The sequence below is a fragment of the Alosa sapidissima genome, chromosome 7 (assembly GCF_018492685.1).
Source record: "Alosa sapidissima isolate fAloSap1 chromosome 7, fAloSap1.pri, whole genome shotgun sequence".
Lineage (NCBI taxonomy): Eukaryota > Metazoa > Chordata > Actinopteri > Clupeiformes > Clupeidae > Alosa > Alosa sapidissima.
The window spans coordinates 24,199,030-24,215,772 of record NC_055963.1 but is presented as its reverse complement, the minus strand read 5'-3'; the positions used below and the strand labels follow the sequence as shown (position 1 = coordinate 24,215,772).

The following is a 16,743-nucleotide window of genomic DNA, read 5'->3' as shown; positions in this document are numbered from 1 at the left end:
CCAGTTATGCGTTGCCACAGACCCGCGATCCTCCTGGCTGCCTGGCCGGCGCAGGCTAGAAGACGCCGTCCTGGGGTTAATGCTGCCATTTATCCTGCTGGCTTCCAGGAAAATGGAGCCATGTTACTGTTCATTACGGGAGTTATTGTCATCAGCGTCCTGTTAGCCAAATGGACAGTGGGGTCAAGATGCTGAACTTGGGAATGTCCCCCCCCCCCCCGCCCCGCCCTCTCCTCTCAGGCTGAGGCTACCCCTCTTCACTCCCAAGTGAGGGACATGGAGGGCCCACCCAGAGAGAGAGAGAGAGAGAAAGGAGGTCAGAACAGCTATCTCTGTAAGGGGTCATGCAGATGAACTGTGTGTGCGTCCGTCCGTGCGTGTGATGTGTGTGTGTGTGTGTGTGTCGTATATTTTCAGTGCAGCTTGGGGTATAATTCAGAGGTGACAATGGTCAGGAGGAGTAGGAGTGTGTGTGTGTGAGGGTAAATGGAGGTTGCTGAACTCCTTAATGACAGAGGTGGTAGAAGGAGTGTGTTTGTGTGTTTTAGGATTTTTGGTGCTGTTGAGCTCTGAACTGGCAATACAAGGGGAGTGGGAGACTTGGGGGTTGGATTCTGAAATGACAGTTTTGTGTGTGTGGAGGGGATATCTAATATATATGTTTGTGTGTGTGTGTGTGTGTGTGTGGAGGGGATAACTGATATATGTTTGTGTGTGTGGAGGGGATAACTGAGTTGTATATATGTTTCTGTGTGTGTGTGTGTGTATGTGTGCGTGGAGGGGAGTGACAGAGCACTGCGTGTATCGTGGCACGCCGTGGTTGTGAAACTGTGGAAATAAATGGGTTCTCACTGCGGCGGCAGGAAGAAGCAGTGATAGCACACGGACATCCATCACCAAGATGAGGCCAGGCTGTTTATAAACACGCCGCTGCTGGGAATGTCCTAATGAGACGACCCATTCACACACACACACACACAGCCCAGGGCTGCTCTCGCGGATCGCACACTCACAACCACCGCTAAATGCTCGGACACGTTTCACGTTCACTACCTGAGGTTTCTCTAACCTCAAACCTGTATACACACTCACAACACGCAATCTGCCTTGTGTTGAAAATGGAGCTCACCCGGCTGTGTGGGATGCCATTTAACTCCCTGGGAAACGTCAACTATCCTGGGGATGCGAGATCCTGTACAGCAGTTCTGTACACAGCCCACTCAGTTTGGGGTAAATTCCATATCAAATCCCACTCTGTCATAAACATATCAAGTGAAGAAGTTTGCATACGGACTGTGTTGAGCTGATATCATTAAGTGAGAGGGACTAGTGATGAGTATTCTGGTCTTAATCCTGAGTCGGGTTGTGAAAAGATTTTTTATCCAATGGCGGCAAATTGGGCTGTTAAAAATATACTGAAAGATTTGAGATACAAGCATGAGTGGTTTCTGTTTGAGAGGGAGTACTGTTTGTTCTCTCTTGGTGTGTGTGCGTGTGCGTGTGTGCGTGTGTGTGTGTGTGTGTGTGTGTGTGTGTGTGTGTGTGTGTGTGTGTGTGTGTGTGTGTGTGTGTGTGTGCGTGTGCGCGTGTGTGTGTGTGCGCGTGTGTGTGTGTGCGTGTGTGTTTGGCAAGAGTAGGATAACAGAGGTTGGACTGCAGTCAACATTACAAATGTAAGAGGAGGAAAATCAAGAGGATACTGGGAGAGTGACCACTCTGGACAGCAGATCACGGTAAGTGCATAGCAATCTCCTACTGCCTAGCAATCTCTTACATTCCTCTGGAAGTCGTTCACCAGACAGCTTTCAACATTAGATTGTTGGTATGTACAAAGACTTTGCATATTAAGTGGTATTACAAGTCATCATTAAGATGTCGTTAAAATGTTTTGTTTCTAAGGTAATGGTCCCAGTATTGCATCACGTGATGATATTTATGATTATGGAGTAATGTGGAGCTAAATGTACTTGTAATGTAAATTGAGATGAGGGTGATGCCGTTGTCTACTGGTTACCGCTTCGGACTTCTAAGCGGAGGGTTGCTGGTTCGAACCCCAACCAGTAGGCACGGCTGAAGTGCCCTTGAGCAAGGCACCTAACCCCTCACTGCTCCCCGAGCACCGCTGTTGTTGCAGGCAGCTCACTGCGCCGGGATTAGTGTGTGCTTCACCTCACTGTGTGTTCACTGTGTGCTGAGTGTGTTTCACTAATTCACAGATTGGGATAAATGCAGAGACCAAATTTCCCTCACGGGATCAAAAGAGTACACTTACTTATACTTATACATGTGTTACCTAATTAACTTTATCACTTGTAGAGATTGGCTACTTTTCAGTTACTCTTCAGGTTCATGACACAAAAATCTGTCTGTGGTTGTCATAATCCTTTTTGGTGATCAGATTTATGACACTAAAGAGAAGCTATTACTTTATAATATATTGTAAATGTTTACAGTGTTTATAATGTATTGTAAATGTTTACAGTGTTTACAATGTTAGTTTGATCATTGTTTGCCTCCTGGAGATGATGTCTTAGATGCTTTAGTTTGTCGTACGCCAACTTGAGATAGCATTTTCTATGCAAAGGCATCTATTCAACACATTACACCTACACATTAGGTGGCGATGAGATTACCCGCTGATCGCTTTGGCAGCACTAATCTAATTGCCTATAAACACAATGACTTCAGGTTGCAGTGGCTCACGTTAAAGTGGTGTAATGAATAGGGGTCAGTAACCCAGTGATAGGTTGTGTGCAGGTTGCAGGATGGGCATCTCTTGTGGGTCAGGTACTACCCTAGACCTGCTGTAAAAGGGTCATTTTCAAGGGCAGAGGCCGATTAGGAGACTTTAGGGCCACTGATTATAGTAATGTGTTTTTTTCATCCTGATAATGAGTGGCAGAGCTCCTGACTGTTTCCATGTGCGAGCTGATAAATAAATCCTGTGTTTACCTGCAGTCCTGTCTGGCTGCTCTCGGTGTTATATAGGACCGTTACAGCCACCTTGGCGGCACACCTCCTCTGTGCTCTATGCCATCAGCAGATGACACATCACATCACCATACTGCATATGATGTATCTGTGGGCTATATGATTTATCCAGCTTATTCAGAAATCCTAACAGATTGTGAAGACTTTCACTTTGTGGTTTAAGACAAATTGCTGATACTGTATGTTGACATAATTTCCTGTCAATCCCCCTTTCTGAGCCAAAACTGATGGTAGATCCCCGTTCCTGTGCCAAAACTGATGGTATTGGTCTTTGCACTCCGGACCCCCACCCTCCCCCATTCCCTCTTCAGCACACACACACACACACACACACACACACACACACTGCCCCCCACCCCCCTCCCAAGGCCACTCCAAATCTGAGGGTTTGTTTCCTGTTTGCATCTGTAAATACGCTGCTATCAGAGAGCAGAGCCACTGGCGAGCAGCATGTAAACTGTCACATGTTAAAAGCTGCCAAGAGGACAAGGATGGATGGATGGGAATGGGAAAGAGTGAGAGAGAGAGAGAGAGAGAGAGAGAGAGAGAGAGAGAGAGAGAGAGAGAGAGAGAGAGAGAGAGAGAGAGAGAGCCTGAGCCTGACAGAGGCAGCACACAGAGCTGTCTCAGAGTGTTAAGCACAGCAGCCGATCAGGGACATCTACCTCAACCTCCCCCCTTCCCTCTCCCCTCTCCCTTCCCTTTCATTAAAAAACAAAATAGATTCATACAGTCTGTACAATCAGATGCTGAACATGAAACCCATAGAACACTGTTACTCTTCATAATGAAAAATGCTCCATCAGTGATGGCTTACAGCGCTTGGTCAAAATGAATCTGCTGTTTCTCACCCTGTGTGAGGTACAGCTTGGGCTAAATGATTGCAGGGGTTCCCTTCTTTTTTAATCACTTATGAGGAGATCACAGCCAAAGATGGACTGCTTGAATAACAAACAACAGTATCCCTCTAGGGATCCTGAAGTGCAGATATTCTCCCTAATTTCAACACTAAAGACAACACTCAACATTTGACCTCTGAACCCTGTGTTGTGTAGTTGAAATGTCACTGCTGAGAGGGTGGAAGGTACTGTAATCACAATAAAACACTGACATTTGTACACAAGTCAAGCAAAATACACATAGGCCTACAGTATAGATTTACAATTTTTATATAATGGCAGGCGACCAATGTTGTATTGAAGCGAAGATCTGAGGAATTATAGGGAAAAAAGTCAGATTAGGAATGTCCTCAGTGTGACACAGACACACACACACACACACACACACACAGACACACACACACACACTCACAGAGAGAGAGAGAGACATACTGGACCCGTTTGAGTCTCGTACCCTGGTCAAATCCCTGGGGGAGGTGAGACTCCTAAATCCTAAACTATCAGTGTGTAAAATATTAACTGCAGGACAAACACCACCATGGCAAACAGAGTCAGTGTAAACAAGCTACTTCAGAGCTCCAGCCATGAGATGATCACCTCACTTTCTCATAGTCTGCCATTGGACTGGCCAAACTGCAGCCGGCTACATCCAACCAGGGAATGGGGAAAAAAGGAAACCAACTCGGAAAAACATCCAGTAAATATCCCAATCACGGCCATACATTTGCATTGGATGCATTTATTCTAATTGTTTTGCTTTATGTAGAAGATTTTGTCTCTGGCAATATGACAAACATAGCATATTGGTTTTATTATTGCTACATTCAGAGGAGGTGTAGAATAGGATATCTGTGGTTGGTTTAAACTTCCACAGTAGGCAGAATCTTTGAGAACATAAATGTTGGAATTGGAAGTAGACCTAGAACTAATATGAATAAAATCAAAAGTCTCACTCTGGGGGCGAGGGTTTGCAAAGCAATGCCTCTGACTTTGAGCATTTGTGTCATCTGTGAATGAGGGCTGGGGGAGTGCTAAGACCATGCAGACTCAGGTGGGCAGTAATGTCTCAGCTGCTCGCTGGTGGGGACGGGCGGCTCCCTGAGGGCCGAACCTGAGGGGTCTCCAGGGGATGTGCTCTTTACATGAAAGCACAAGGGCCAGAGCAGCTGCTTGGACCGGGGCCCCGCGGCCTTGCGCCTGCCTCATTCTCACACTCAGCATCTCCCAGCCGCTTTTCATGTACAACTCCCAGAGGAGAGGCTGTGGCGCGCACACACACACACACACACACACACACACACACACAGATGCACATACACATGCATCTCTTGAAGCACACATGCCTGCATGCACAGGCACACACACACACACACACACACACACACACACACACACACACACACACATGCCTTAAAACATACTCATTTATTAGCAGGAAGAGACAGAGACAGAATCTTCATCGAATAATCCACATTCTATGATCATATTCCCATTTCCACAGTCTTAATATGAATTTATTACTTTTGTTTTGTGTGATGTCCCTGATGTCAGTATTCACATGTGTTTGTTTAACAGATGCTTCCGTCTCATAAGACTTGTCATGAGTGTGTCAGAGAGTGTGTTTGATTTGTATACAATACAATACAAGTATACAATCTGTTTCCTCATTGTTAAAGCCTTGCAAATTGGACTGGAAGAATATTAGATTAAAAACGCTATCTCACAAATCACTTGTGTGTGTGTGTGTGTGTATATGTGTGCATGAGTGTGTGTGTGTGTGTGTGTGTGTGTGTGTGTGTGTGTGTGTGTCTGGCAACATGGCGTCCAGCATGGCGTCTGTGCTGAGACAGATGTAGTGAGAGCTCCACCAAACTACTCCAACACAGCCTGCACACCCGTCGTAACTTCCATCATTACTGCAAACAGATGCAAGATGCTTCAGAAAACAATTCTGATCATGTGTGTGTGCATGTGTGTCTGGGTGTGTGTGTGCCTGTGTGTCTGGGTGTGTGTGTGCATGTGTGTCTGGGTGTGTGTATGCATGTGTGCCTGGGTGTGTGTGTGCCTGTGTGTCTGGGTGTGTGTGTGTGCATGCGTGTCTGGGTGCGTATGTGCGTGTGTATATCTTCCTCTAGGCCCAGACGTGTGAGCCCAGCAGGCAGGAGCCTCAGGTGTCCAGATGAGGGAGTGGACCGAAGCAGAGATGGCCATGTCAGCCGGGGGCTACCTCTCCTCCGACGGCTACAGCCTCTCAGAGCCACTGCAGTACTACGGTCAGGGACTCTCACAGACACCCACAAATCACCCTGCGATACAACAGCACACTAAAAGACCACTGTGTCCATTGCTTTCTTTTCCCATCCACTCCACTCTATTCATCTGTCTTCCATTTTGGTCATCCATCCATCATCTGTTTATGTGCTGTTTATCTCTTATTGTTTTGCCATCACACTTCACCATCCATTTATCTCTGCCTATTTGGACCTCCATCCCTCATTAATCAATCAGTTACATAAGCAGTCTGTCTAACTTGTTTTCCTGTCAATCTGCTCATCCTTTCATCCAGTCTTCTGTTTATCTTTCCATCCAATTGTGTAGTTCTTCATTAATTCTATCCAGCTCCATGTGCTTAGATGTATCCATCCTTTATCCCTCCATCAGTGGGATGGCTAGACCACCCTCTCTATGGTAGCAAAATACCTTTTTGTCTGTAAATCACTGCATCTTCATGAAATTCCTCTGTTGCTTAGCAAACTCTTCACCATGGGGGGGTTGGTGAAGTAGATGCAATGATGCTGTTTTTCCTGCGGGAGTGTTTACATTGTTCCCCCAACGTTTACAAACAGACATGAGCACAGGGTCTCTCTCTCTCTCTCTCTCTCTCTCTCTCTCTCTCTCTCTCTCTCTCTCTCTCTCTCTCTCTCTCTCACACACACACACACACACACACACACACACACACACACACACACACACACACACACACACACACACACACACACACACACACACACATACATACACTTAGGCACTTTCACACTCAATTGCTCACACACACACACTTGCATACGCACGTAGCTTGAGAGCAGGGCTGTGTGTTTTGCTAGGACAGAAAACATCTGTGAGGGACAGAATAAGTGTTGGGGAGAGAGGGAGAGAGGGACAAAGGAGAGGAGAAGATGCACCGTTGCAAAGGGAGTGTGGATGCATTGATGGATAGATGTAGAAGAGGGACAATAGTGCTGAGAGAGAGAGAGAGAGAGAGAGAGAGAGAGAGAGTGGAAAAATACCATTAAGTTAAAAACATGTGTGAAATACTTCAATACTTACCAAATCAGTTCTGGGGGGATCATTAAAACTAAAAGGTCATCTGAAGGCATTTGAAAGAGATTACATAGCTTACTAGGATATCTTGTGGTATTGACAGTAATCCCAAATAAACAGCGCTCTGTGTGTCCTCTTATGTACCTAATGGAGGCACGTTTCCTTCTTTATGATCGTCCCATAGTCTCAGTGCTATTAAATCATGCACTATAATTTGACATCTGGATCAATCACTGCATTATATCAGCCTTCATCTCTGGGCTGCTGTCTGTGGCCTGGACTGCAGTGACTAGACTAATGCCTGTGACGGAGTGCAGTGATGGGAGAACCACATTGATCCCCTTGTGCTTGCGAGGGCCTGGAAACCTCTGAATGACACCTTCCTTCGCCATGCAGATGTTTGTCAGAAGTCCGTCCAGCGGTGACATGTGTTCCCCCAGTGGAGATGTGGCTCTCAGAGTGCAGCCCTGCTCCAAGCTCCTATCCCCAAATGGCCAGAGATGCCTGTCAGGCCTCATTCATTTCAGATTACCCCCTAACACACATGCACACATGCACGCACGCACGCACGCACGCACGCACGCACGCACGCACACACACACACACACACACACACACACACACACACATACACACATACGCACGCACATCCACATCCACCTCCACATCCACACACACACACATACACAGAGAGAGAGAGAGAGAGAAATAGAGAAAAAGAGAGAGGAAAGGAAAGCGAGGACTATGAAAGAAAAATAAAACCATAAACAACCTCTCTAACCTCTCAGCTGCATCCTGTTTCCAAAGTCAAATTTTGTTCACAAGGTCTCGCTCCCCACTTTTTTTATTAGGTCCCCAAAGGACCATAACAGACATTAAATAAGGCATGAATCACGCAAAGGGCTTCGGACAGGGATCAACATTCCTGAAATGCAGTTGGACTCTAAACCAGTTTGACTGTTGATAAATAGCATTTGTCTTCCTCCGCTTGGGGTCCGGCTGGCCTTCACGTCTCAGTTCTGCCCCCCCCCCCCTCCCCCCGCAGATGTCCTTGTGGATCCGCTGGGTTACTCTTTCCAGGAGTCCGAGCTCCAGGCTCCGTTTCCGTTCGGCCAGCAGCAGTACAACCCCGTCAACGTCCAGTTCTCCGTCTACGGTCCTCCGGCCACCCAGCCCTGCAGCATGCCCTACTCCTGCAGCCCCCAGGGCCCCGACTTCAGCTGTGACCCCGAGCTGGAGGTGGTGCCGGCCCAGGGACGGGCCATGCTGGCTGGGCACCCCCTGATGAAGAGGCCCCGGCTGGGCCCAGGGGCTCGGGTGAGGGGCCAGGATGAGCTGTGTGTGGTGTGTGGGGACAAGGCCTCAGGGTACCACTACAACGCCCTCACCTGCGAGGGGTGCAAAGGTCAGACACAACATGGTGTGACGGTCATTTTGTCAGTCATAATAGACAGAACATTAAGGGTTAAGGGTTGCCTATAAAAAGTACTGGTATTCACCACCCTGGATATTTTCCCATTTATAAAAGCAATAAAAGGGGAAAATATCCAAGGGGGTGAAAACTTTTTTATAGGCACTGTATATGAGTATTTGCTTGTGCAATTGCAAACTTTGTGTTTTACACTACAGAGCTACACTGGAAAACCATATTTCCCGTATTTTGAGATTTATGAAGATGCATCGCTTATTAGAGTAATGTCAAACAATCAAGATAATGTTTCCCTAACTGAACATAATGTTGCATAAGGCCTCAGGGTACCACTGCAACATCCTCACCTATGAGGGGGGCAAACGTCAGCCACAAAATGGTGTGACAGTCATTTCGTCAGTCATAATAGTCAGACCATTACGTGAGTTGTGTGAGTAATAAAGTAATATCAAACTCAACTGTCTTACCTATGTTTAGATAATGTGCTCCTGCCTGAAGCTAATGTTGCGTTAAGTACACAAACATGAGCTTGACCACTGAGTGGGTGTCCTCCTGTGGCCTGTGTGTGTAGGCTTCTTCAGGCGCAGCGTAACCAAGAAGGCGGTGTACCGCTGCAAGAGTGGCGGGGCCTGCGAGATGGACATGTACATGCGCCGGAAGTGCCAGGACTGCCGGCTGAGGAAGTGCCGCGCCGTGGGCATGCTGGCTGAGTGTGAGTGGGGGTGGGGTGGGTGGGCTGGTTTTGTTGGTTGGCTAGGACCAGGGATGGGCAGTATTTATGATACATGAATATGAATATGTATTTCAAATACAAAATAGTGGTTTGTATTTTATTGGGTTAAAGAAAATGACCTAATTTTTGCATCAAAATACTTTATAGGTGTGTATTTTTGGTAATGGGAAATACTGGCAAATTTTTTTGGTAAAACCAATACTTTTGGCGAAGTGATGATATCTTAAAAGTGCAAAACAATGAATGTAGCCTCTGACTGGTGCTGACCTAGTCATTTGCCCATTTGTAGGCAGAGAAAAGCTGTTGCTCTCAAACACTGTCCATTTAAGTCAGTGTACTGATGAAGCAATAGATTCAGTAGACAGATATTTTATTTGATATTTTATAAAAAAACAAAAAACATTTTGATGTATTTTTGCCCATCCCTGGCTGTGACCAGATAAGGAAAAGTTTGTCTGCAGAGACTGAGTGACCGACACTTTATTTTTTTGTTGTTTTTATCCGCCATAAACAGCTTCATAAACTGAGTCAGCTAATCCTAGTCATTACCTGCTTTAGTGCTGTATGCCCAGGAGCATGGCATTTCATTGGCACTGTAAACTGTAGAGATTGTGAGCACCGGCACGGGTAGGTTCTTATAATGTTCTCATTGTGATGCAAATGAACAGATCCACCTCCACTGAGAACCATGTTTACTGCTTTCCATAATGTCCCCCATTTTCTCGACAAGAAGGTGCATACTGTACATGATGCAGGATAAATATAGCCTACCTTCTATTAAAAAGATGCAACTCGGTCTAAGAATAGGCACATCTCGGCAGTTGGTCTATAAGGTAGAATAACTCTATGTTGTTGAATCACTTTTTCAGTGAAGGTCTCAAGAGTTTTCAATAAATAACTGCAACTGAACGTCAGCTCACTGGATGCTGAAAGACCAAAAACATCTTAAATGGGAACATTAGAGGTGGAAAGACAGTTACAGTGGGGGAAATGAGCACTGAACATGTCACCAATTTTTCAGTAAGCATATTTCCAATGAGGCTATTCACATTTTTTCACCAGACATTAGTATTAACTCAGGAATCATATAAAGAAATCCAAAAGTAAAGTTATGTGTAATAAAGTGAAATGAAACAGGAAAAAGAAAAAGTAAGAACCAGTTGAAATCTGTAAGTTGTTAGAAAGTAGTTATACCTCCTATCTGTGCAAATAAATATTATTTAGGGTTAGTACATATTGATGGGCTATAAACGGCTTTTTTGTTACTAAGGTGTCACACAAGAAACATCTCATGATGGGCAGAAGCAAATCTCTCCCAAGACTTTCACAACTTTATTGCTGCAAACATATCAATGGAACTGGTTACAGATATATTTCCAACCACCCCCACACAGGGGCTCCTTGCATGATTCCTGACAAAGGAGTCAGAAGGATAGTCAAAAGAGTAGCCCAAGTGCCAAGGACCACTCGGAGAAAGCTCCAGAAAGACTTGGAGGCAGCAGGTACAATTGTTACAGAGAAAATCATAGGCAATGCACTCCATTGCCATGGCCTCTATGCACGCTCACCCCTCACAACTCCATTACTGAAGAAAAACATGTTGAAGCTTGTTTAAAGTTTGCTACACAACTTTTGTACAAGCCTGCAAAATATTGAGAGAATGTAGTCTGGTCAGACAAGAGCAAAATGTAACTTTTTGCCTGTCATTCTACGCACCATGTTTGGAGGAGAAATGGCACTGCACATCACCCTAAAATACTATTCCAACAGTGAAGTTTGGAGGTGGAGGTATCATGATTGGAGTGATTTTTGAGGATGATGAGGATGAGACATGGGTAGACCTTCCAGCTGGACAACGATCCAAAGCATACAGCAAAGGAAACTGGTTTCAGAGAAAAAAAATCAAGCCCATGACCTAAATCCAATTGAACATGTGGGGAAGGAACTATAGATCAGAATTCACAAGAGGGCCCCCTGGAGTCTTCAAGATAAAGACCATCTGTTTAGAAGAATGGACCAAAATCACACCTGAATACTGCGACTGATTAGTTTCTTCATACAGGAAATGTCATGAAGCTGACATTACAAACCACAAAGTATTTTACAATACTTTTTTCCTGTGTCTTTTTTTATGTGTAGATGAGTGAGTGAGAGTGAGATGAGTAAGTGAATAGCCTCATTGGAAATACAGTTTTTCTTGATTGCTTTGACCTGCTTAAAGAAACTGGGATCCACTTGGTATTCATTAACACCTTTTTTGCGCAGCAGAAGTCATCTCTTGCAAATGTGCTCACACGTTTTCATTGGGTTCACACATTTCTCACACCCTTTTGCAAAACAGTTAACACAGATGTCATTCAAAGACCCCAAACTCTATTGGTTTCCCTGTGCTAAACAAAAGGAAAACATCTATTCACAAGTAATAGAGATTCCTTGCATACGTCTGAGTCTCATACACCTGTGTGAAACTCCTCTGCACAATTCTTCAATCAGCAATCATTCATTATCAATAAGAGATACCATGTCTGTTCTGTGTTGCTATTTGCAAGTATGGGTCTGGGCAGAAAGCAGTGTACTCTACTGCCTATTTGGTGAAGGAAAAAATACAAAAGGTGTTTACTGTCAGTCTATTTCAGTGAAAAATGTAGTTCAATGAAATGTCTCTTGTCCAGGTGCTTACTGTAGGTCTTACATGTCAATGACAGTTACATCTTGAGAAGAATGAATACAATTCATTTTTATTCAACACATTTAGTCTTTTTACAGTTTTTCTGATACCAGAAAAAATAGAAAAAATGGAACAGACATAGCAAAAATGAAGGCTGAAACTCCTGGCATTTTGAGGCCGGTGTTTTGCATTTTGTTGTGCAGTGTGTACTGATTGATTGAAAGCGAACAGTGATTTGACTTCAAGTTGTGTTGTTTCAAGGCAAAATTGGCTTTTTCTGTGTGTTTTAAATGTTTTGAGAGTGTTACATGTGTCATTTTGGCCAGAGTGATTCTGTTTAGACCTGTGTGTTAACTGTTTTGACAATGTGATGTCAGAGTTGATGCAAGCATTAAAGCGATCAAGAAAAAAATGTAATTGTTTTGATGTCAGAGTTGACACAAGCATTAAAGTGATCGAGAAAAACTAATATTTACTGAAAACAATGTTAACACGTTCAATACTTATTTCCCCCACTGTACTGTATATATTTCAATATTTCTATTAAACCCAGTGAGAAATAGTACACACACACACACGCACATATATTATGAGAGAGCAAGTGAGAGTGTGTGTGTGTGAGAGAGAAAGAGGGAGAGAAAGAAAAAGAGAGGGAGAGAGAATGAAAGAGAGAGAGAGAGAGGTAGAGAGAGAAAGAAAAAGAGAGGGAGAGAGAATGAAAGAGAGAGTGAGAGAGGTAGAGAGAGAAAGAAAGAGAGAGTGAGAGAGAGTGAGAGAGGTAGAGAGAGAAAGAAAGAGAGAGAGAGAGAGAGAAGGCAGTGCTGTTGAGCCCTGTCTGTGGCTCCTCCTCAGGTCTGCTGACAGAGGTGCAGTGCCAGTCGAAGAGGCTGAGGAAGGGCAGCAAGCACAAGGGAGGCCTGGGCTCCAGCCACGCCGCCGAGGAGGACGACAGCTCCGAGGGACGCGCGGTCAGCTCCACCAGCAGACTAGCAGCACGGGTACAGACACAGCCACACACTCTTCTCCTGATGTGACGTGTGTGTGTTTGTGTTTGTGTGTGTGTGTGTGTGTGTGTGTGTGTGTGTGTATGTGTGCTGTGTGTTCATGCATGTATGTGTGTGTGTGTGTGTGTGTGTGTGTACAAGTGTATGTGTTGATGCTGGCAAGTCTTCATTCTTTTCAGGTTGTTACTGGGTTTTCAACACCTCTCCTCGTCCCCAGTTGCTCCACCTGTCTGTGTGTTCTGAAATCCTTTAATCACAGAACGGAGCATTCTGTTCTCAGTTCTGTAGAAATGGTGGAGAGGCCCAGTATTCTCCAGGAGCTATATGAAGTTTATGTATCTATATGAGCAGTATGTTTTACATTTACATTAATTTAGCAGACACTTTTATCCAAAGCAACTTGCATATGTCAATTATAAGGGCCACTGTCCCCGGAGCAACTCTGGGTTAAGTGGCTTTCTCAAGGGCACAACGGTGGAAGTCAGATATTGAGTCTAAATTTCTGGCTACTGCATGCTAGCCTGTCCATTGTGAATGTCTATTTGGAGTGATGTTGTATGATTAAAATTAAAATCATATGTCTGCAGGTGCCCTCTGGGTTATCAAGAGACCAGAAGTGTATACTAGACAGAATTGTAGAGTCCCATCGTCGGTACAGGACGCAAGATAATGTGCAATATAGGGTAGGTAATCAACTTACATCACTATTATCACATTTATAACATTATCATGATTCAGCTTTGGTCTTAGACTTTTTAAAGCAGCACAGACGTATACCTTTGTGCAGGTATCGGAGTGGCTGAGCATGGGACATGGGGACAAAATGAGTGATCTGACCTCTTCTCAGTGTCAGAGGCTCCTCCTGTTCCTCAAGAGTGTACCTGGTAAGTAAAGAACCACTCATAGTTCATTACATGCTTTTTGGTACCTCACCAACAGATGCGTAAGTAACAAAGCTGTATATATTATCTATAGTGCTTATTGCCAATGAGTCACAAAGTGCTTAGGAGATAGTAAGCTACAAAAGAAAAAGGCAGGATAGGGAGACAAAACTCATGGCCCTAGTACATAAGAACATATGGAGTATATAACATATTTAATGATACAAATAAATGAATAAATGGCGGTGTTAACATACATTTGTTACATGTGTTATGTGGTGTGTTCAGGGTTTGAGTTACTGGACTGTACAGACCAGAACACACTTCTTTGCGATGCCTCTGTTGAGGTCATGTTTCTGCTCGCTGCACAGCAGTTCACAGAGAACCCGTCAACTCGCAATGCAGGTTTGTAGTCCCGTTTCTTTATTTGAATGGGGATATTCAGTTTCATTCAGCACAACAAGGACCTCTGTTTTGTCTCTTACTTGTGGTCCCTTTGACTGGAATCCATGACCAGGGTCAGACAATGGGTTTGCAATGGGTCTGTGCTGGCAGGGATATTGGCCCGCACTGGACAAGGGGCGGCTTGGGGAGGACAAATAACAACTTTAGAACTGGAGTATGTCTTCTATTTAAATGTCAAGGAGGCAGCATGTTGCATTTGCACAGAATTAAATCCAGGAGACTGGACTTGGCGTGAAAATATTGATTTGCTCATAGACGATTGTTTTGTACAAAAACGAAATAATTTCACATTTTCAAACAATATCACCAGTTTGCTGTAGTGTCTCTGAAAAACTGACTGTCACTGCCCCCAGTGGACTAAAAGTATTATGCAGAAGAACTACAAGCCATGCTGCTTGAATTCTCATGAAGTGTATAAGAATATATTATAATATATGGGACACTTTTACAAATGTATAGATAATACTCATACTGATGGGATTTCTCCCTGCTCTTTATCCAGTGAACATCAACATCTCAAACCATGGTTGGATGAAGGTCATAGAGTCCAAAGACATGGTGAGCAATGATGCTGTCTCAGGTAAGACAACTCTTTATATCCCAATGCCTTTTGAACACACTGCAGATAAGATTTTTGCGGAGGATCTAATAAGTTAGAAGACAATGCTATTTACATTGTGAGACATTCCAGAAAACCAATCAGAGTTTCTCATAATGCCTGTTAATATAACAAGCATTGGTGGTCATATCTGTCTTTGTTATCACATTACTTCATATTTATTCTTTGTTTACTTGTCTGAACATCAGGGGCCAGTGAGGACTTGCTAGCACCAGTTCTGAACTTCTTCCACAGCATGGCATCTTTAGGAGTCACAGAGGCCGAGTATGCACTGCTCATGGCCATATCAATCCTGTGCTCAGGTGAGCAGATTTTTGCAACATTACTCTGTGGTGCTCGTGAAAATACAGTAAGTGTGTATACACGTGTTACACATTTGCATCTAGCTGCCTGCATGTGAGAAACTCATTTGCAACATGACTGCGTATGGTGCAGTGGGAGTGCAACTTCCCCCACCCTGCCACAAACAGTATCTGTGACCACGATCCCAGCACCTGGCGTCTCAGTGATGTGGTCGCAGTGCACCGTTATTATCGCAGACTAGGCCTACATACAGGCTCGTAGGGTGGGGGGCTACTGCCCCCCCCCCCCCCCCCCCCCCACACTTGCTGTTCACACTGCTCAACTGAAGCAAAAGTAAACTTGAGGTATTATTGGCAGTATCAAACTGCTTTCACATTGGCTTGTTCCTGTTCAGTTTAAATCCTCTCACCCTAGTACTTGCCTGTGCATGCAGTTATTAACTCAGAGACACTGCATACAGTATAGTATTAGAACATCCAGTGGCACGTAATGTGATGTGACAGTTTTACATATTTCATATTGTTACATATCTCAACCATCACTATTTCAGCAGCACATTTCTGTGACAACAGGGTAATCACACTTGTCTTGTGTTTTCTCTCCCGGGGCTATGGGAGTAGACAGGCCTCTACTGCGGGCGGTGGATCGTGTGGAGAGCCTCCAGGAGCTTGTTCTCGACCTGCTGTCTCGACTCTGCTCCAACCAGGGCCCAGGTCGCGACCCCCGACATTTCGCCAGGCTGCTGGGAAGGCTGACCGAGCTACAGACGCTCTGCCACAACCATCTTACCATGCTGCAACAGCAAAGCTGGCATATGCAGCCATGAGTGGGAGGGAGACAGACAGAGGGATAATAAGAGAATTTGGGAAGGAGAATGAAAGACTGGCCAGAATCTTTGTGTGAATCTTTGTGTGTACTGTACATAAAAAAACTATTTCCAGTCAAAACGTATACTTAGAGTATTTTATAAATATCTTCAAATCAGTTTAGCGGGCATGTTTTTTTTTATTGTTGTGATGAGTATGTGACTCAAATAAAAACTTATTTTCAACAATTTCCATTCATTTTAATCGTTTATGCTCTGCTGCATCTGTCACACATATGGACTTCATAGTTGGGTTGATTGAAAACCAACCCACCCTCACTGTAGTTAACCAGTAACAATCTAGATCCAATGCAATTACTCATTATTTACAAAGAGGTAGAGGTTAACCTGGTCGAGGATGTTCCCATGAGGTTCAATGTTGTGTTGCAAAAATGTCTATTTAACTGTGAAACACTTACATCGGCAAACACTCCCACGGTCTCCGGATTGTTCTGTGTACCATTTACCTATACTCTTAAAACGAATGTGTTGAAAACAACACAACACATTTGTTTTAAGAGTGTACTGAGCAGATGCTGTGATGAAACTTGGTGGGAACGCT

At 44.4% G+C, this 16,743-nt stretch overlaps 1 protein-coding gene across 2 annotated transcripts; it reads left to right on the top strand.

Moving 5' to 3' along the window:
• Window positions 1–1,619: 1,619 nt before the first annotated feature.
• nr1h5 (nuclear receptor subfamily 1, group H, member 5) lies at window positions 1,620–16,367 on the top strand. 2 transcript variants are annotated; one of them, XM_042097113.1, is made up of 11 exons: window positions 1,620–1,733; window positions 6,026–6,163; window positions 8,260–8,619; window positions 9,215–9,355; window positions 12,897–13,042; window positions 13,636–13,731; window positions 13,836–13,932; window positions 14,218–14,334; window positions 14,897–14,974; window positions 15,202–15,315; window positions 15,937–16,367. In XM_042097113.1, the coding sequence occupies exons 2-11, from the start codon at window positions 6,070–6,072 to the stop codon at window positions 16,140–16,142; spliced, it is 1,449 nt and encodes a 482-aa protein (XP_041953047.1). In that variant the 5' UTR covers window positions 1,620–1,733; window positions 6,026–6,069; the 3' UTR covers window positions 16,143–16,367. The 2 variants fall into 2 exon arrangements, with proteins under 2 accessions (XP_041953047.1, XP_041953048.1); XM_042097114.1 differs by lacking the exon at window positions 1,620–1,733 and adding an exon at window positions 1,738–1,822.
• Window positions 16,368–16,743: the final 376 nt, after the last annotated feature.

What these genes read in the sequence shown, in the direction of transcription:
- nr1h5 (XM_042097113.1), top strand. Translation starts at nt 6,070, where the DNA reads ATGAGGGAGTGGACCGAAGCAGAGATGGCCATGTCAGCCGGGGGCTAC. An exon ending in AAGATAATGTGCAATATAGG is followed by an intron (nt 13,732 to 13,835) that starts GTAGGTAATCAA and finishes ACCTTTGTGCAG; the next exon opens with GTATCGGAGTGGCTGAGCAT. An exon ending in CCCGTCAACTCGCAATGCAG is followed by an intron (nt 14,335 to 14,896) that starts GTTTGTAGTCCC and finishes CTCTTTATCCAG; the next exon opens with TGAACATCAACATCTCAAAC.